The 17,792-nt window shown below is 34.6% G+C and overlaps 2 protein-coding genes across 4 annotated transcripts; one reads left to right on the top strand and one right to left on the bottom strand.

Annotated features, from left to right (window-relative positions):
- The first annotated feature begins 1,496 nt into the window (after positions 1-1,496).
- LOC108205875 (transcription factor MYB59) lies at positions 1,497-4,391 on the top strand. Of its 3 annotated transcripts, XM_017375990.2 has the most exons (3): positions 3,071-3,278; positions 3,373-3,502; positions 3,633-4,391. In XM_017375990.2, exons 1-3 carry the CDS (start codon positions 3,077-3,079, stop codon positions 4,144-4,146), a joined length of 846 nt encoding a protein of 281 aa, XP_017231479.1. In that variant the 5' UTR covers positions 3,071-3,076; the 3' UTR covers positions 4,147-4,391. The 3 variants fall into 3 exon arrangements, 1 of the variants encoding a protein (XP_017231479.1); XR_010288724.1 differs by having other exon boundaries at positions 1,497-3,307; positions 3,373-3,775; XR_010288725.1 differs by lacking the exon at positions 3,373-3,502 and having other exon boundaries at positions 1,497-3,307; positions 3,633-3,771.
- A 1,594-nt stretch (positions 4,392-5,985) lies between these two features.
- LOC108207271 (uncharacterized) lies at positions 5,986-7,449 on the bottom strand. Its single transcript, XM_064086290.1, has one exon. The coding sequence runs from the start codon at positions 7,225-7,227 to the stop codon at positions 6,193-6,195; it is 1,035 nt and encodes a 344-aa protein (XP_063942360.1). The 5' UTR covers positions 7,228-7,449; the 3' UTR covers positions 5,986-6,192.
- Between the last annotated feature and the right edge of the window lie 10,343 nt (positions 7,450-17,792).

Genomic DNA, 17,792 nt, shown 5'->3' with positions numbered 1-17,792 from the left:
TACCATATTCTGCAATGTGGTATGAGTGCAACATAGTTGAGAGCTCTGAACCGTTCTTTCTTCGTACACATTCCATCTCAAATTATTCCTCCCTTTGGTCTGCTCTGTTTGTAGTACTATTTTGATCAGACTTTAGAAGGTACCCCTTAATGGACCTCAACTGGACCAGAATAACTTTTATTTATGTTTTCGGACAGTTAAGTGTACAAGTAAGAATTAAAGCTACTTCTGTAATGAATAAAATGTATATTAATCGTAATCAGAACATAAAAATGGATGGTTGTCAGCTGCATTATGCATGCTCTTTATGAGATGAGCATCGGATATGATTCTAGTGTGACAGGGGCATATAGTGTCACAATTTTGCATTAGAATAACCTTGGTTATGAGCATAATCCAGAAAACTGTAACCCCAATTCCGAAAGAATTTATGCTGATGAATGAGGGGCTTGACCAGGAATGATCTGTAACTTTCCTAGCTCCAATTATATCTAAGTATAAAGACTAAACTTTCTTTAGCAACAAAATAAGAATTTATGTTCAATTCAGAGGAGTGGAATATGCAGTTTGTTCCTGAGATACTGCAGATAAAGTTATTCTCCTTTTTTACTGCATTTATATGAAATTATTAGTGGCTTCTAGAGATAAGATCCTTTCCCGTTTGTATATTGCTCTCATCGTGACCAAAAGGATTGCATAAACAAATAGGATTTGATGAAAGGAAAGAGAGGCGGATGATAAACGAATAAAATGTTTGAGATTCAGTTATCTAAGGCTTAGAATTCACAATCATACTTTTCGAATTCATTTAATTGTGATGCTGTTGGCTAAATATTATTTGTTGGCGTTGAACAGAGAGCAATCACTTGTTGGTCACAATATAGCGTCTAAATTTGTTAAAACTTGAAAGCGCACCAAATAGATCAGGACTCGGAGTCCATGCATCTCTCTACATACTCTGCAGGCAGGATCGTTCCTCCACAATACTACAGACTTATGTCATTGCAAAAAGATCTAGTTATGAAGGGGTTGGTCGGTTAAGAGTTTTTTTTGCTTTTCCAAGTTTATGAACCAACACATTTAGAAACAATGCTTGAACCACATTTTAAGAAACAAAGGTGGATCTAGAGTTGTTGCGTATCTGACAGACTGACAGTGTGGTTCGCTCCTGATAGAGGGAAGTTAAATGACTAAGAGCGGTGTCAACACAGTTACCTTGGCTCATTCTGGTAGAATAATTCTTTTCATCGTCGTCCCCACCCATTATTGAAGATCCCTCTTTCCTAAAAGCAAGGAGCCACATTTCAAATTCCAATTGCCTTCTCATTTACCAAAGAGTGATTATCAGCCCTTGACCTTGTTATTTTTTCCCAGTACATCTGGCTTAAAATAGCTGGACACAGTACTAACATCACCACCATAGTTCACAGATTAAATTATTTAATATTGATTTATAATTTACAAAAACTCTACTGGAGCCATGGGGGACATAAGATGTCATTTCTCACTTGCAAATATCTTCTTTTTATCATATTGTTGCTTAGTGCTTCTTATCCTGAGTCTCACTCCACCATTTCATTTTATATGAACAAAACACAAGTGCTTTCTAATCGGCCTCTTCCATTTCTGCTTTATATTTAGTGAATTTAAGTACCAGTCAGTTTCTATCAACTTGTAATATCAAACCAATAAAGTTTCTGAAAATCAATATCAATTTGTGTTAAAATATTCCCTAATGTTGCCTGGTTACTCATAATCACTGCCTTAACTTTAACATGCACTCTTAATTTCAAATCCTAGATACGGCCAGTCTGCAAACCAGCATCAACTTTCACCTAATTTTAGGTTATTGCAGACTAATTAATCTAATACTTGACCCTAAAAAATACTATTGATTTTTTGCAGATAACATGATAGTGCAGTTGAGGGCTGCTGGGGACAACTTATTTTCACTAGTCACTACTCTCCAGAAACCGTAAAAACCCTTTGTATACTGAATAACATAAAAGACTAACTTGTCCTTACAGTAAAACTAGACCAAACAAATCTTATCTCGGCTATGATCAGAACTGGGATATTTTATGGTGTAAACTAAAAACAATCAATAATTAAACACCGACTCAATCAGGATTAGGACACCCTAGTGGTTAAGGCGTATTTCTGGTGATAACATGAACATTACTCGTCTGCTACTAGATAGTAATAACATGAAATCTGGTCCAATCCTCGTCTCGCGCCCCATAGTTAAAAAACTTATTCAAAAAACACCTCAAGCTTAATCATTTCATTTGAAAACAAAAGGTTGCTCATGTGAATACAAATTACACCCAAAGTGGCTAGTTTAGGCCTTCCAATCTTTCGGCAACTTTCTTTTCTTTTCCTTCTTCCTTTAGCTTTTGTTTTTATATTATTATGGTCTTTCCTCTGTTCAAAAAACACCACTTTCACATAATTTCTTTTTTTGCTTCAATTAAATAGAAAGTTGAAGAATCTAGAGAATACCATTTACTTGTGCGGTAACTTAGCCAATCACGGTGCTAACCATCCTGTAGTTAGTTCGTCTCCTTTAAGCATACTTATTAGCCTGTGATGATAATTAATACTTAAGCTTGTCTTGGAGCAGCCTCCCTATATAAGTTATATATAATCTTAGAAATTATTCCTAGCTATCTCTTTTACTGAAAAGCAAGCTGAGCTTTTACACACATAATTTCAATGAGAATGAGTATACAAATAGTATTGGAGAAAAACAAACAAACCAGTGACTAACTTTTAGTTTTAGAAGCTTAAGGAATGGAGTAGTTTATGAATTACTGAAGGAATTGTGTAAAACATTGTTTGCGAACTCAGTTGAGGTTACTGCCTCAAAAATTCACATAGATTGAACATATTCGGGAAGATGGACCATCATATCAGTCATTTATCTGCAATATTTTTGTTATAATGGCTTACATCATATGCACGAAATTTCTATCACACAGTGGCCATACTAGAACTACATGCACGGCTAGGATTTAAAACGATTATTCAGACAGGAAGTGGAGGGCCGGTATAAATATTGGCATGACAGATCCATATGCTTTCATGTAGTGGTAAGTGGAATAACATAGACAAGAAGTGGAGGGCCAGAGAGAAAAATAGTGGAGAAAATTTAGAAAAAAAAATGGTGCAAGAGGAAATCAGAAAGGGTCCATGGACAGAACATGAGGATGTTCAGCTGGTTTTCTATGTAAATTTGTTTGGTGATCGTCGTTGGGATTTCATAGCAAAAGTTTCAGGTTTGAAGGTGGCGGGAGACAAGTAATAGGTATGCTTATTTGGGCATGGGACAATTTTTCAAAGAGCAACATTAACCACATAGTTTTGTTGTAGGTTTGAAAAGAACAGGTAAGAGTTGCAGGTTAAGGTGGGTTAATTATCTTCATCCTGGTCTCAAACGAGGAAAGATGACACCCCACGAAGAACGCTTGGTTGTGGAGCTTCACTCCAAATGGGGGAATAGGTCCGGATGATATGCATATGATGGACCAGATCATATCTCTTGTTTATTAGTACTAGTTTTTTTTTTTTTTTTTTGTGATTGATATTAAATTTCTCCTGTTTTGTATTAAAGTCATTAACTTTTACTGCAGATGGTCAAGAATTGCTCGTAAATTACCTGGAAGAACAGACAATGAGATAAAGAATTATTGGAGAACCTACATGAGGAAGGAGTCTCAAGAGAAGAAAAGGTCCATGTCTCCCTCCCCATCACACTCTAATTGTTCTTCGTCGATATCATCAGCCAGTCCAAGTCTAGCCGCGGATTCACAGCCAATCATAGACACCAGGGAGAGAAACTTTTATGACAGCAGAGGACTTGATATATATGCTGCAAATGAAAACAAAAGTTCTAAAATTCATGACTGTGATGGTGAAGAAGGGTATTCAATGGACGAAATATGGAACGACATTGAGTTGTCTCCAGAAGAGAGTATTAAACCAGTTTACGGAGGATATAATGAAGAAATTTTAGCTTCTCCAATATGGGATTATTGTCCAGACTCACTATGGATGATAGATGAAGAAGATAGTAAGATGATTCTGCCAATGAGTGATCCATTTCAGTCCTTGTTTGTACAAGGGAGCACACATATTACAGGGTAACTAGTTTATTTATTAATTTAGTAATTCATCATAGAAGCAATAAAAGGGTCATGATTTAGCACCAATCCATCTATTGTACATAGCCTGGGGTTTTTCTATGTCATAATTATTGTAATCATGCATAGTTTTACTAGTCTGTCTCCATTTCACCTTTGTTATCACATTAGTAGGAAGAAGATATAAGCTTTACCTTCACAGATGTACATATTTATGAATTACAACACTATTTGATGTTTTCTGTTGTATCAAGCTCTTTGCCTTGCCATAATTTGTAATTTACAAAAAAACATAAGTCATATAGAACATCTTTGGGGGTGTTTGGACAATAGATGAGAATGAGAATCGGGAATGAGAATGAGAGGTATGGGAATGAGTATTCCAAGGGGTGTGAAAAGAATGATATATCCATCAAGTGGGAATGAGGTTCCCTTTCCATATCACAAATGGTAATACAGACACCAATACATGGGTTTGAGGTTTCGATTCCAGTTAACCGGGCTCATTAACCAAGAATCAAAGACCATCTTTAGATTCACAAAACAGACAATATAGAAAGGTGGTCAGGGGGGTAATTCTGAACTGTATTTAGAAATCAAGTTCTTTTAATCATAACATCAAGAAAATGTGTAAAACGAAAACAAGCTTCAAGGCAGTTATGTAGATCATACAAAATTACTACAGACAGTATCTGGGAACAATCAGTTAACTGTGTCAGTTTGAATTGCTATTTCAAATTCCTGGTGAACTTGTCTTGTGTGATTGAGAGATCAGATGACCTATTTTTCTACGATAAGCATGGAATCACTGAAGCATCTTTAGAAACAAATTAGTGGTTCCTATATTCCAAAGTTAACCAGTATGAGTGGTTGATTAATTGTTTGAGACTTTGAGTAGTGGTAGAATTTGACCTCAGAAAGCGATGTTTAGAGTTAATTATCATAAGAAGGCAAGTGAAAGTAGTGTTAACAGCTCTGCAGCTGTATGCCCAACAACTCTGTGGAATGTGGCCCTTTGAACTTTTTATCTTCCTAAAATTATACTATATGAATGAAGTGGATAGCCATTGTAATATATAAACTATATAATGGCTGCTTTGCATGATTCTAATCAATCAAGAATATTTATCACTTGAGAAGATAAAGGAAACTAGATGGACACTATGCAACTTTCAACTATAATTGACTACCAAAGCCAACTGATCGATTATAGGTGTTGAGAAAGAGCAACTTACAAATCACCAGATAAAACAAGAATCATTTTCGGGACATTGTTTTTGGGGCTAAGAGCATCTCCAGCAGTGTCTTAGTGTCTTCCTTATAAATATTATAAAATATTGAATCCTAGTGATTTAGGACAAGATTTTGTATTTCAACTCCAACAATGATCCTTATAATTCATTCCTTATTATTATTATAATAATAAATTTGGAAAGAGATTGATAAAAGATGGAAGGAAGAGAGAGAAAATAAGTTACAATAAGAGAGAGAAATGATTTTTTTATTAAAGAAATCAAATAAGACATGACCAGTGGTGCCTTATTAATAAGGCATGGAAGGAGGATCCTAGTGATTTAAGGCACCTCTAAGACACAGCGAGCACTAATTTATGTCACATTCTTTATAATTAGACTTAGGACATGAAATAGGGAAGCTGCTGGAGTTGCTCTAAGAGCAACAACAACCATTTCCCTGCTACCGCCTGACACGCTTTTGCCACCTCAGCCCCAAGTGGGTTTTTAAAAAAAGTGACCCCCACCCATCCAATGCTATAAGCCCACTTCCCATATTTTGTAGTACCCCATAAATTATTATTATAATATATATGTAATAAAATATTATATAATTTATTTTTAAATTTAAGTTACTAGTGTTAAAATTGTAATAATCAAATAAAAGTGATTAAAAAATTTGAATACATTATTAAATTAAAAAATGACTCATAATTAAAATGCATCATATTATTAAAAAAACATGAAGTAAAAACAACACACTAAAAACATCAAATTTAAATGTTACAATATAAAAGAAATTAACGATTGGTGTGGAACTACGAGATATGCTCAACCAAGTCATTTTGTAGCTGACGATGTGCCCGTCTATCACGCATCTGCATACTATTTTGAATATAAGTCTCATACGGGATTGAAGGTTCCTCGCCTAAATTTGGTTCCGATAAGCCATTTGTTGCATCATCATAAGTTGGTAATTGACCAAATTGAGTGGCATATGTGTCCCTTTCGTCTTCAACAATCATATTATGAAGTATGATGCATGCTCTCATGATTCTCCCAAGATCTTCTTTGTCCCAAAAGCGTGCTGGACCACGTACAATTGCAAAACGGGACTGTAGCACACCAAACGCGCGTTCAACGTCTTTTCTTTGGCTTTTTTGATATTTTGAAAACAATTTTCTTTTCTCACCTTGTGGACGTGGTATCGTTTTAACAAACGTTGCCCACTCAGGATATATTCCATCTGTTAAGTAATATCCGATATTATAATTGTTTCCATTGATAGTATAATTTACCTCTGGAGCACGACCTTGTAGCACATCATCAAATACTGGTGACCGATCTAAAACATTTATGTCATTATTTGATCCAGCAACTCCAAAAAATGCATGCCATATCCAAAGATCGGATGAAGCAACTTCTTCAAGTATTAGTGTTGCAACTCCTTTATGACCACTCATGAACATTCCCTTCCATGCTTTTGGACAATTTTTCCATTGCCAATGCATGCAATCAATGCTGCCCATCATGCCGGGAAAGCCACGAGCCTCACCCATCTGTAGTAGACGTTGCATGTCATTCGAGTTCGGCTTTCGTAGGTATTCACCCTCAAATATCGTAACTACATTTGAGACGAATTTTTTCAAGCCTTCAACCGCAGTACTCTCTCCAATACGAACATAATCATCAACAGCGTCAACAGATACACCATATGCCAACATACGCATTGCCGCAATACATTTCTGTAAAGGTGATAAACCTTTTCTTCCCACTGCATCAATCCTCTGTTGGAAGTATGGATCAAAGTTTGAAACAGCATCCACAATACGAAGAAAGACATGTCTTCCCATACGGAATCTTCGTCGAAATACATTTTCTGGATACACATGATTCGGTGAAAAATAATCATTCACTAGGCGGTGATGACCTCCTTCACGATCTCTGTATATATTTCTTCGAGGTGTGGATGTTGAGCTCTGTCCATGTATTTTATGAAAGAGCTCGAGTTGACGATTTCTTTTAGTGTCATCGAAAAACTCTTCTTCGAATTCTTCAATGAATTCTTCAGTGAAGCTTTCTAGTGTGGGTGTTTGATTCATGTTGATGTGAATTGAAAGAGATGATGCACCTAGTTTATATAGAAGGTAAAAATGAATATATTCCAACGGCTAGTTTACAAAGAGATAAAAACAAGGACTAGCTTCCAACGACTAGTTTACAAAGAGATAAAAACAAGGACTAGCTTCCAACGGCTAGTTTACAAAGAGATAAAAACAAGCACTAGCTTCCAACGGCTAGTTTACAAAGAGATAAAAACAAGCACTAGCTTCCAACGGCTAGTTTACAAAGAGATAAAACAAGCACTAGCTTCCAACGGCTAGTTTCTTGCCATAATTTTCTCAAGCAATTTTGCATGAGCCTTCCTCTGAGCATCATTCATTTTTCCAGTATCTGCCAAAATGACTTGTAAATCCATTTCAGCTTGCTTCGCCTCAAGCTCCCTTTGTCACGTCTCAATGTCTTTTTGACGAATTTCATTCACAGTTTCCATTATAGTCATTTTCCTCAAGTCATTAGCTTCGAAAGCTTCATATTCTTCAACTTCGGCAGCTGTTGCCTTTCCCTTTCCTTTCCTTTTGGCTGCTTTTGTACCTTTAGGATGAATCAGTTCAAATTCATCAGATGTTGGTGTATCATTATTTCCCTCCGATGAGTAAGCTCCAGAACTACTTAATTTAGTTCTTTACAACTTGCACTAGTTGTAGGAGTTCTCCACTTGGGTTGTCTACGAAGCTCACGCCAATGATTGTCAAAGTTAGACTTCTTCTTGTAATATTTTAAATGAAGTGCATGAGCTTTCTCAATTATGTCGTCCAAGTTTGAACCGCTCCCGACTAGTCGTTGAGCCTCATCATGACACGATCCAAATTTTTGAGCACCTTCATTTATTCGTTGCCACCTTTTTTTCATTGCCATAACTCCTCTCTTAATGACACCGGGATTATCTTCTTCACAATATTGACGGATTCGGTCCCAAAATGCTTCTGCTTTTTTGATCAGTACCGATTAGTGGATCAATTGACACATTCAACCATGCACTTATTAAGAGTTTATCTTCAACCCACTTCCACAGGCCAACCGTTTCTCGTGTCTTTTCGGCTTCTTCACAATCATCATTTAAATCAGTAATATTTTCATGACCAATGGTCGGAACTTGTGTTTCCGGAGAATTTTGAATATTGATAGGTGTTTGTTGTGTTTCAAATTGTGGATTTGAAAATGGAGGAAAAGGAAATTGGTATGGAGAATTTTGAGGATATGAAAATGGAAATTGAGAATTTTGAGAATGTGGAAATTGATATTGAGAATTTGGATTTTGAGAATTAAAGGTAAAATTTTGTGGGTTTGGAAAATATGAATTTGGATATGGATATGGAAATTGGGGGTTTAGATTTTGAGAATTTGGATTTTGGTTTGAAGATGGGGGTATTGTTTGGATTCATCTTTTGCTAATATATTTTTTTTTTAAGAACTAGAGAAGGTAAATGATAGGAGCTTGGGGATTGGTATTTATAGGAGAAAGAAATATTACCGTTAATATATACGTTATATTACAACGTTAATATTAATAACGGTAACATAACGTATACATTGAACTATACTACTCAGTTACTAAAGCAGTGCACACAAAAGCAGCTTTAACATTTTTTTTGTTAATAAAAAACAATAAAGAAAGTAAAGTGGCCGGGGACACAGAAGTGACCCTGGACCATTTCTGTGATGTTCATCCAGTGGTGTCCAAGGACACTTTTCACCAGCCAAGTCATTTGTCGTGCATCGAGACATAAACTGACCCCCCGCTGGGGGTGCTCTAAGCATCCGGCAAGTCTTGGTGTTGGCGCATGTCAGAGTGAGATGGCAGAGCTTTATTATAAACATAGGTTAATGTCATTTTAACGTATCGATACAGTCACAATATTTTAACTCGGTTGATTCAACTCTCAAGTATCCTTCATGTACCGATTAGCCTTCATACCGAGATACAACCAAAAAAATATAACGGAGGGACAAATTTGATAATTCATAATTATTGATCTCGTTATGAGGGTTATCCGGTACATAACGAATATTATGAGGGCGGCCGAATTAAAATATTAAGAGCTTATCAGTGCACCCCCAACCATGTTAAACGGTTTTGAAAGTTATAATATCTAAAATTTTCATTGTTTGTGATAGATAAAAATTAACTTATCATGACACCAAAAGATATGTAGTCAACATGCAGGTGGTTGACATGAAGCTGAAATCAAGATTGCCAACATGAAGGTTGCACAACCACTATTTTGAGTATGACTTAAAGAAGTTATTGTTAATTGACGGTGAAGTAAATAATGAACCATTCTTTTTTTGAAATTTCATGACAATGTCCTAGTTTTGTAATTAAGCTTATCATTTCAAGAATCAACATGATCATATAAATACTCAAGCATTCATGGAAAAATGATGTCAAAATACATTCCAAAAGAAAACTACGGGTGTTTCCAAATACGAAGCATAAACATCACACGTGCTCTACTATAACACAAGAATATTATATCTCATTGTCTGGTTTCCTAATTTAAAACCAAATTCACGTGACACAAGCAACCACATCAACCTACAACACTCACGGAATCTCGGATATTAATGAACCTCTAATTTGCGAATCTAAGCAGTATTGCATTATTGACTTATTGTCTTCTGGTGTTTTCTAAAAATGATACATTCAGATTCTGTAATATTGTTTTGACTATTAGAATATCAACTTTGTTTTGTTCAATTCACATGTATAACAGACTTTAATTATCTATGTATCAGCTGAGAAACATCTTTGCATTTTTAGTTAACAGAAATGATTGATATCAATCGGGAAAAATAACCAAAGTTAAGCTATGCTTTAATTAAAAAAAAAAATCAAATAAGACAACAAATTAAATTTTGTAAAGACCCAACATGATGAGCTTAAACACTAGTAGTATTATATAATCTGGGATCATTGCTGATTGACCACTATTATAGTGTTGCATTCTTGTAGAGCTGCAGTGTGAAGATTTCATTTCCACATATTTACTACATCTTAAATACTAGTAGTATATATAATGTGGGATCATTGCTGATTGACCATTGTTGTAGACTTGTAGTGTTGCAGTCTTGCAAAGCTGTTGCAGTCTTGTAGAGTTGCTGTGCGAAGATTTCATTTACGCATATTTATTATAAAATCTTTATTTGTTGGATTTTAAGGATCTATCATAAATTGTAATTATTTTGAAGCATAAATAGTATAATCTCAATTTCTCAAATTTTGAATCAAGTAAGATTTTTTTTTTATTTACTTTTGTGTGATGCTGTTTTATAATCGAAATCGAATCGAGAAATTTAAAATTTAGATTGAATTAGCGGTTTTGATTATTAATTGAGATATACGGTTTCGGCACGTCTTATAGTTCAACGGCTTTATCCGTCTTTGATTTCATTGCTTGTTGTTTTGCTTGGTTCAATAATACCGCCTATCCTAGCGAGTTTTACGGACCCACTGGACCAGAAGCTTCTCAACCTCAAGCATATACTTCTCTAGTTAGAGACCAACGGCTGGAGGCTAACATAGGCTCTGCTCAAGGACCTACCGATTTAGGTAAATATTTGATGCGTTCCCCTACCAAAGAAGTCATTTTTTGAGGAGATCCACTTTATTCTACTACATCGTTCGCCCTACTAAATTGTAATCCGTCCTTCTAGTATTTATAATAGACAAGAACTTGTATACAAGACAGCTAGCAAAAATGAGTTATAGTTGCCACAATCCTCACACATTTGTATACTAGATAACAGATGGTTCATATAGTTTTATGGTGTGAATGATAAGATTTGCATACCTTTATTACAAGTTTAAAGATAGTTGTTATTTGTGTGGGTTAAATGGCGTTTTAGTCACTCAACTGACCAAAAACTTGAAATTAGATCATCCAACTCAAAATATTTTCAGTCACATCATTGTACTCCTAAAAGTTTTCATTCAGGTGATTGACCGTTACATTCCGATAAAATTTTGACGAAAAGCTGACTAAGCATTGGTGACTTGGTTTGAATAAATCCATCGTGGTAAAAACAGTTAACAGTGGCGTTTTGGTCACTCAACTATCTCAAAACTTGCAATTTTGGTCATCAAATTGAAGAAAGTTTCATTCGGGTCACTGACAACTACATTCGCTAAAAAATTAATAGCCCGACCATAAATCTCTCCAACAATAACGTCAAGGGCCTCCTACAAACTCTCTTTACAACAAATAGGCACATTATCATCAATGGTTTAACTAACAAAAATTTTATCCTTATTAATTTATTGTCATTTTATAGATCTTTAAGTAATTATGGAAAAGTCCATCAAAATTTTGATGAGCTTTTGGAAAATAGCCTGAAGAATATGTAAAAAGGGATTAAAGAGGATTACGTTTTTTTAATGTGAAACCATTAATGTTATGTGCGTATATTTCTTGCATTTGTTTATAAGTTTTGGAATTTTTTTAATAGAGAAATAGGTGTTGTGGGAAAGCTCTTCATTCGTTTTTTTTTTCCCATTTATTGACGGATGAAATAGTCAGTGACCCGAATGAAAGTTTCTTGAGTTTGATGACTAGATTGCAAGTTTGTAGTCAGTTGAGTGACCAAAACGTTGTTTCAGCTGACTGTACATGCCATGGTGGATTTATTCCGGCCAACTCATCAGGCTTAGACAAATTTCCGTCCAATTTTTAATGGAATGTAACGGCCTGTGATCTGAATGACATTTTTATGAGTACAATGATGTGATTGAAAGTTTTTTTTGAGTTGGATGACCCAATTACAAGTTTTCATTTAGTTGAGTAATTAAAACGACATTTAACCCTAATACGCAAAAAAAATCACTAAACTCATAGCCAACTTGCAGTTGATCAGTGAACTCTAAAATCCGATATTAATCTAGAAATATCTATACAAATGATACGAATAAAACTTCTAATTTATACGTAAGGGCAAACAACATCTAAATGAAACAATGGAATTCCTACTTTCCTTCATCCACTCGCACAACAATCACCGTTGCTTTGACTGCAGTGAAAACCTGTCGTTATCTTGGTCAGCTATTTTCAATCGCTTTTCTCATGTCCATATACTCCCTCCTCCGTTCCCCCGTTTCTTTATCGTTTTCTTTTACTACTTGATACGTATTTTAAAACTCTTATAAAATACAGTTTCATGATTTATTTTTGAGATTTTCGTTTTGTATATAAAAATTCAAATATCAAATTTTTATCAAAAAAAAGGAGTAAATGACAAAGTGGTGGCTGAGTTTTGGCAAATTTTACAAAACGATGGCTGGACTTTAAAAACTACGGAATGGTGGCTGGACTTCACTACCGCCCTTTAAAAAGGTGGCGGCCGTCCATCTCCGTTAGTTTTCCGCCGTTAACTCCCAAAAAAAATTATAAAATCAAGGGTAAAAAGGGGTTTTAGGTTAAAACAACTGTCAAGCAGCAAAAACTCAGTCACACATTGGCCACAAACTTTCAAATGGCGGCATGTAGGCCCTTTTAATCAGGCAGCTTGTTCATCTCCTGAGACCAAAATATACTCTTGTAATTTGGTCTCGTTCTAGTATCTTATCAGCGTATATTTGGGATGTTGTGTGTACTATATATCCCAAATTGTAAGGGTTTCCTTAAACTAAGACAAAATGCACATTTAGTGCCTTGGGTTTGTTAGATTTGAATTAATTTGTAATGCAGGGTGTTGTATATACCTCTGCAATGAGTACCGGTACCCCTTAAGTGATGGTAAGACCAGATCTAGGGAGGCATTTGCCCGTAAATTCGATGGTATTTTTTTGGAATTCTCGGAATCATGCATGTACTCTGGCATTTAGATGACTAATTACATAAATGGGAGAAGAGCTATACATTCAGTCAATCCTTTGAGCAAAAGGGCTAATCATATTTTAATCCACAGAAAAAGGTTGGGGGGCATATACTGGGGGTAATTTGTTTAAATCTTTGGCTGTTGAAGTATGTTAAACTGCAATATTTCAGGCTCTTCAGTAAAGATAGTGGTATACTTATAGAGGACTATCTCCCCAGAAGTAAACACCTACTTTGTTGCTGGGTTTACCTTTGATTTATCCCCCGAGAATGACGTCTTGCAGTAATCCATGTCTCTGACTTGTTTAGTGTATATATACACCACCCTTGCTAATGATTGTTGTTTTAACTTGAAACCCCTTTTTACCCTTGTTTTTTTATTTTTTTGGGAGTTAACAGCGGAATATTAACGGAGATGGACGGCCGTCACCTTTTTAAAAGACGGAAGTGAAGTCCAGCCACTATTCCGTAGCTTTTAAAGTCCAGCCACCGTTTTGTAAAACTTGCCAAAACTCAGCCACCGCTTTGTCATTTACTCAAAAAAAAGATTAAAAAATATTTTATAAAACTAAATTTTCTAGGAGCATTAGAATGATTAGAATGCGTACCGAATTATCGTCGCCCAAGGTAAACTACTGGGGAACAGAGGGAGTATATATTAATAATTATTTTTTGTCAGATAACAAATTTTTGTTGCTCACAATCTTATTATTGATGATGGACTTCTGTATAAAATATTCTACTTAAATTAGAAGCATGATTCGCTGGATTAAAAATAAACTGCTTATGACTTAAAGCTGGATATTGTGGCTTTAAGTTAACTGTGAAAATTATAATTTTAAGTTCAGTGTGTGTGTTTGGATATCAGAATTTAAAACTAATTGTAGTGTTTGATAAATCTTACTTAAAAGCAGTTTTTGACTTAAAGTTAATTGTAGTGTTTAGTTAATCTGACTTAAAGTAGATTTGGACTATTTTTTTAAAAAATAAAATTTTCTTTATAATTTACTGTTTTCCCCTCTTAAAGAACACCACTACTAATACTATTTACAAAAAATTTCAGAAAAACAAAAGAAAAAAAAAAGCCTATCCAGTATTAAAAATTGAATAATTTCGCTATGTAAATCTCCTATTTAAGAGATTATAACACATTCAAGTAGACACCTTCCTCAGAAACTCTGTTCTAAAAGTTGGTGATTAATCACCGATTAATCCCTGTTTCGTAACTCACCGAACTGATTAAATATCCGATTCCGATTAATCCGATCAATCCCCGAATAATTCAATTAATCTCCGATCAATCCTTATTCCGTGACTTCACCGATTAAGTCCAATTCCCGCTATTTACAACACGGCTCAGAAAAGAAGAAAAGGGAAAATGGAGGAAAACAGTAGAATAGCTAAAAAGTAGCTATCAGGAGCTTGTGGCTTTTGGGCTGATTTTAGCTTTAAGCCCACTTAATTGTTTGGTTGTCAAACAGTCCATGTACAGCTTAAAACAGTAATAAGCTGCCTTTTTTCCCCCCCGAACAGGCTCTGGATTAGTAGATTTTATAAAAAGACCCATTTTCAATTTTTTTATTATAATTTTGAGGATTAACGTCCTATTCAAAACAATATTACGAAACAATTGCAAAACAATTGTGGACAAAGCTAGTATTTTATTTGATCGTTAAAAAATCATCATGATTCCTTGACCTAAAAATTAAGAGCATTAGTTAGAATTCTGATAAGTTGATTTAAAGCGGTGTGATTTGACTCAAGCGGACTAGCTAGCCAACTTTTCTGGTAGATTTCATGACATTGTTTTCACCCTCACATTGCTACAGTGAGAAATTACATTCTATCAACATTCAACAATATCTAGTGCAGTATGAGGGGTGCTGTGCATGAAAGACGAGTGATTCTTTGACTGGCATCAACGTGTTCTTTGTTGTTTGCCGCCTCACACCTACTTGTAAGCCCAAACTAGCTGCAACATCAACGCTACTCTGATTCAGACCATTCAACCTCCTAAGTGTCTTGTCTTTCTGCCCATTGCCAGATGCTATATCATTTCAAACTCATTTCTTTTCCTACGAGCACCCACCTGGCTTTAAGCTACACATCATCGACTAGTTTTTCTTTGCCATCATTAATCACTTGTATATTCAAACTCTGGGACCGACAGAGTCTATGCGGCCAAATACCCTTATCTCACCCTTATGTGGCTTGACATAGACTAGAAAATAAGGGTATTTGGCTTGACATAGTATATGACTTATAAATTTGTTACACAAAATCTAAAAATATGACTTATATTATAATTATTTTTTCACTTATTCAAATAATTATCATTTAATATAAATAAACATAATATTATAAATTATAATAATTTTAAATTAAAATTTACAATTATATGTTGGTATATATCATTTATTAAATATATATAAAGACAATAAATATTATCACATTAATTAATAAATCATATTTTATGAAGATATAAACTTAAATAATATATAAAAATTTTATGAAATGATGTCTATTTACTTACAAATGTGATGGATTTAAAATATAATATGTATATAGTATATGAGTTCGAATCGTATATGACCCGTGGATCATATTCGGTATTCGGGTAGTATCATACTATGAAAAATTACATGAGACCGAATTTGAGCAAGTACATGTGTGCTCATATCCGGGATTATATAATATGCGGGCTTAATTTTTCCGTCACATTTGGATCGTTTTCAAAATGAATATGAGACATGTATCATATTTTCAAGCTGGATATAAGCCGAGACACCTGATAGTTCATATCAATTATCAGCCCTATTGGAACACTTTGTCTGCGCACTCTCCCTCCCTGACTCCCTCTGTCTAAATATGATTCAAGTGGAGAATCCTATGACTTGCATGTTTAGAACCTTGAAAAGCAATGTAGAGTTGTTTTGGACGCAGAGACAGGTAAACTTGACAATCTACTACTCTTGCCATTTGCCGATGGAGCTCAACAATGCTGGCCTCCAACTTTCGGTCTCGTTGCAACAGCTGACGAATTTCTAGAATCTTCTTCTGTGTTCTGCTCAGTGTCGTCGGCGATATATAATTAAGATGTTTTTTTTTTTTTTTCATAGAGATGTTTGTTTATTTTTAATAACTTAATTTTATACACTTCAAATTCATTGCAAGTCCATTACAAAATACATACTCCCTCAGGTCCTCCCATTTCTTATCGTTTGGGTTGGACACGGAGGTTAAGAAATATGTATAAAGTAGTGGAAAAAAGAAAGAAAAGTGGATGAAGTGATGGGACCCATTGATTTTTAATGTATAATAAGAAGATAGTGGAGTAAAAGTAGTGTGAAAAGGAAAGAAGAATGAAGAAGTGGTGGGACCCATTGACTATTTTGGATAAGTTTTGAAATGTAAATAATTGGACGGGACATCCAAAAAAGAAAATGTAAAGAAATGAGAGGAACGGAGGGGCTACAATCAACTGAAAATTAATTCCTTAACATGATAATTAAATGAAAACGAAACGACCATGCAAATGCAGTTGAACCGATAAGCTTATCACATCCTACGCTCAACATCCATAAACATACATATACATCTATCATCTAGATCTTTCAAAATTCATAATTCCCCACGACCAAGGGAAACAACAGGAAATTCTTATCGACTTCACTGCTTCCTGTTGACTTCAATTATGATATGCTGAAGTGAAGCATAACCATAAAGTGCACAAGTAGATGCTGACGCCGCATTAATTTTTTATTCCTCGTCTATATATAACTAAGACCAATGTGATATACCCGAAAACAAAAATGTTTGGGTTCGGTTTAAAAATTTGATCCACGAATATGAAAATACATGAACTAAAAATATATATCGATGAGTTTAGTGTTCGGTTGAGTTTTTTAATACAAGTATATGAATGAGAAAAAAAAATACAAGAACCAAATAAATAAATAAAATTAAAAATATATTATATTTATTTATATTATATTTTTAATCATATTTTAAATTTATAAATTACATTTGAAGTTTGCACATGAATAAAGAAACTATTATATAAATATGTAAATTTGTAATTTATAATACAAACATACAAATACAATACAAATATACAATTATACAAGTAACAAAATAAACATTAATTAAATTTAAAATTTTACGCAGTTGACCAGCCATGTGTTCAGAGCATCTCCAAGAGCGATTTGTGAAAATGATTAGCTATAACTATTAGCTATATTCTTTTGACGACCAATAATTTTTATTGAATCAAAACTCACTTAACGGGATATTCTAAACATCCAATAGGAACATTTCTCCGATCGAAAATTTGATCTGGAAATGAATATGACCCTCGAGCTAATGTATGAGCAGCCCATATTTGCAGATGGCTTAATAAAAAAGCAACGACGTAGTTATCTCTCTTAACATGTCTCGACATTCCTGCACAATCAGTCCAAGAGGGGACATCCTACCGAATTTTA

Source organism: Daucus carota, chromosome 2, assembly GCF_001625215.2.
Source record: "Daucus carota subsp. sativus chromosome 2, DH1 v3.0, whole genome shotgun sequence".
Taxonomy (NCBI): domain Eukaryota; kingdom Viridiplantae; phylum Streptophyta; class Magnoliopsida; order Apiales; family Apiaceae; genus Daucus; species Daucus carota.
This window is presented reverse-complemented; position numbering and strand designations above follow the sequence as displayed.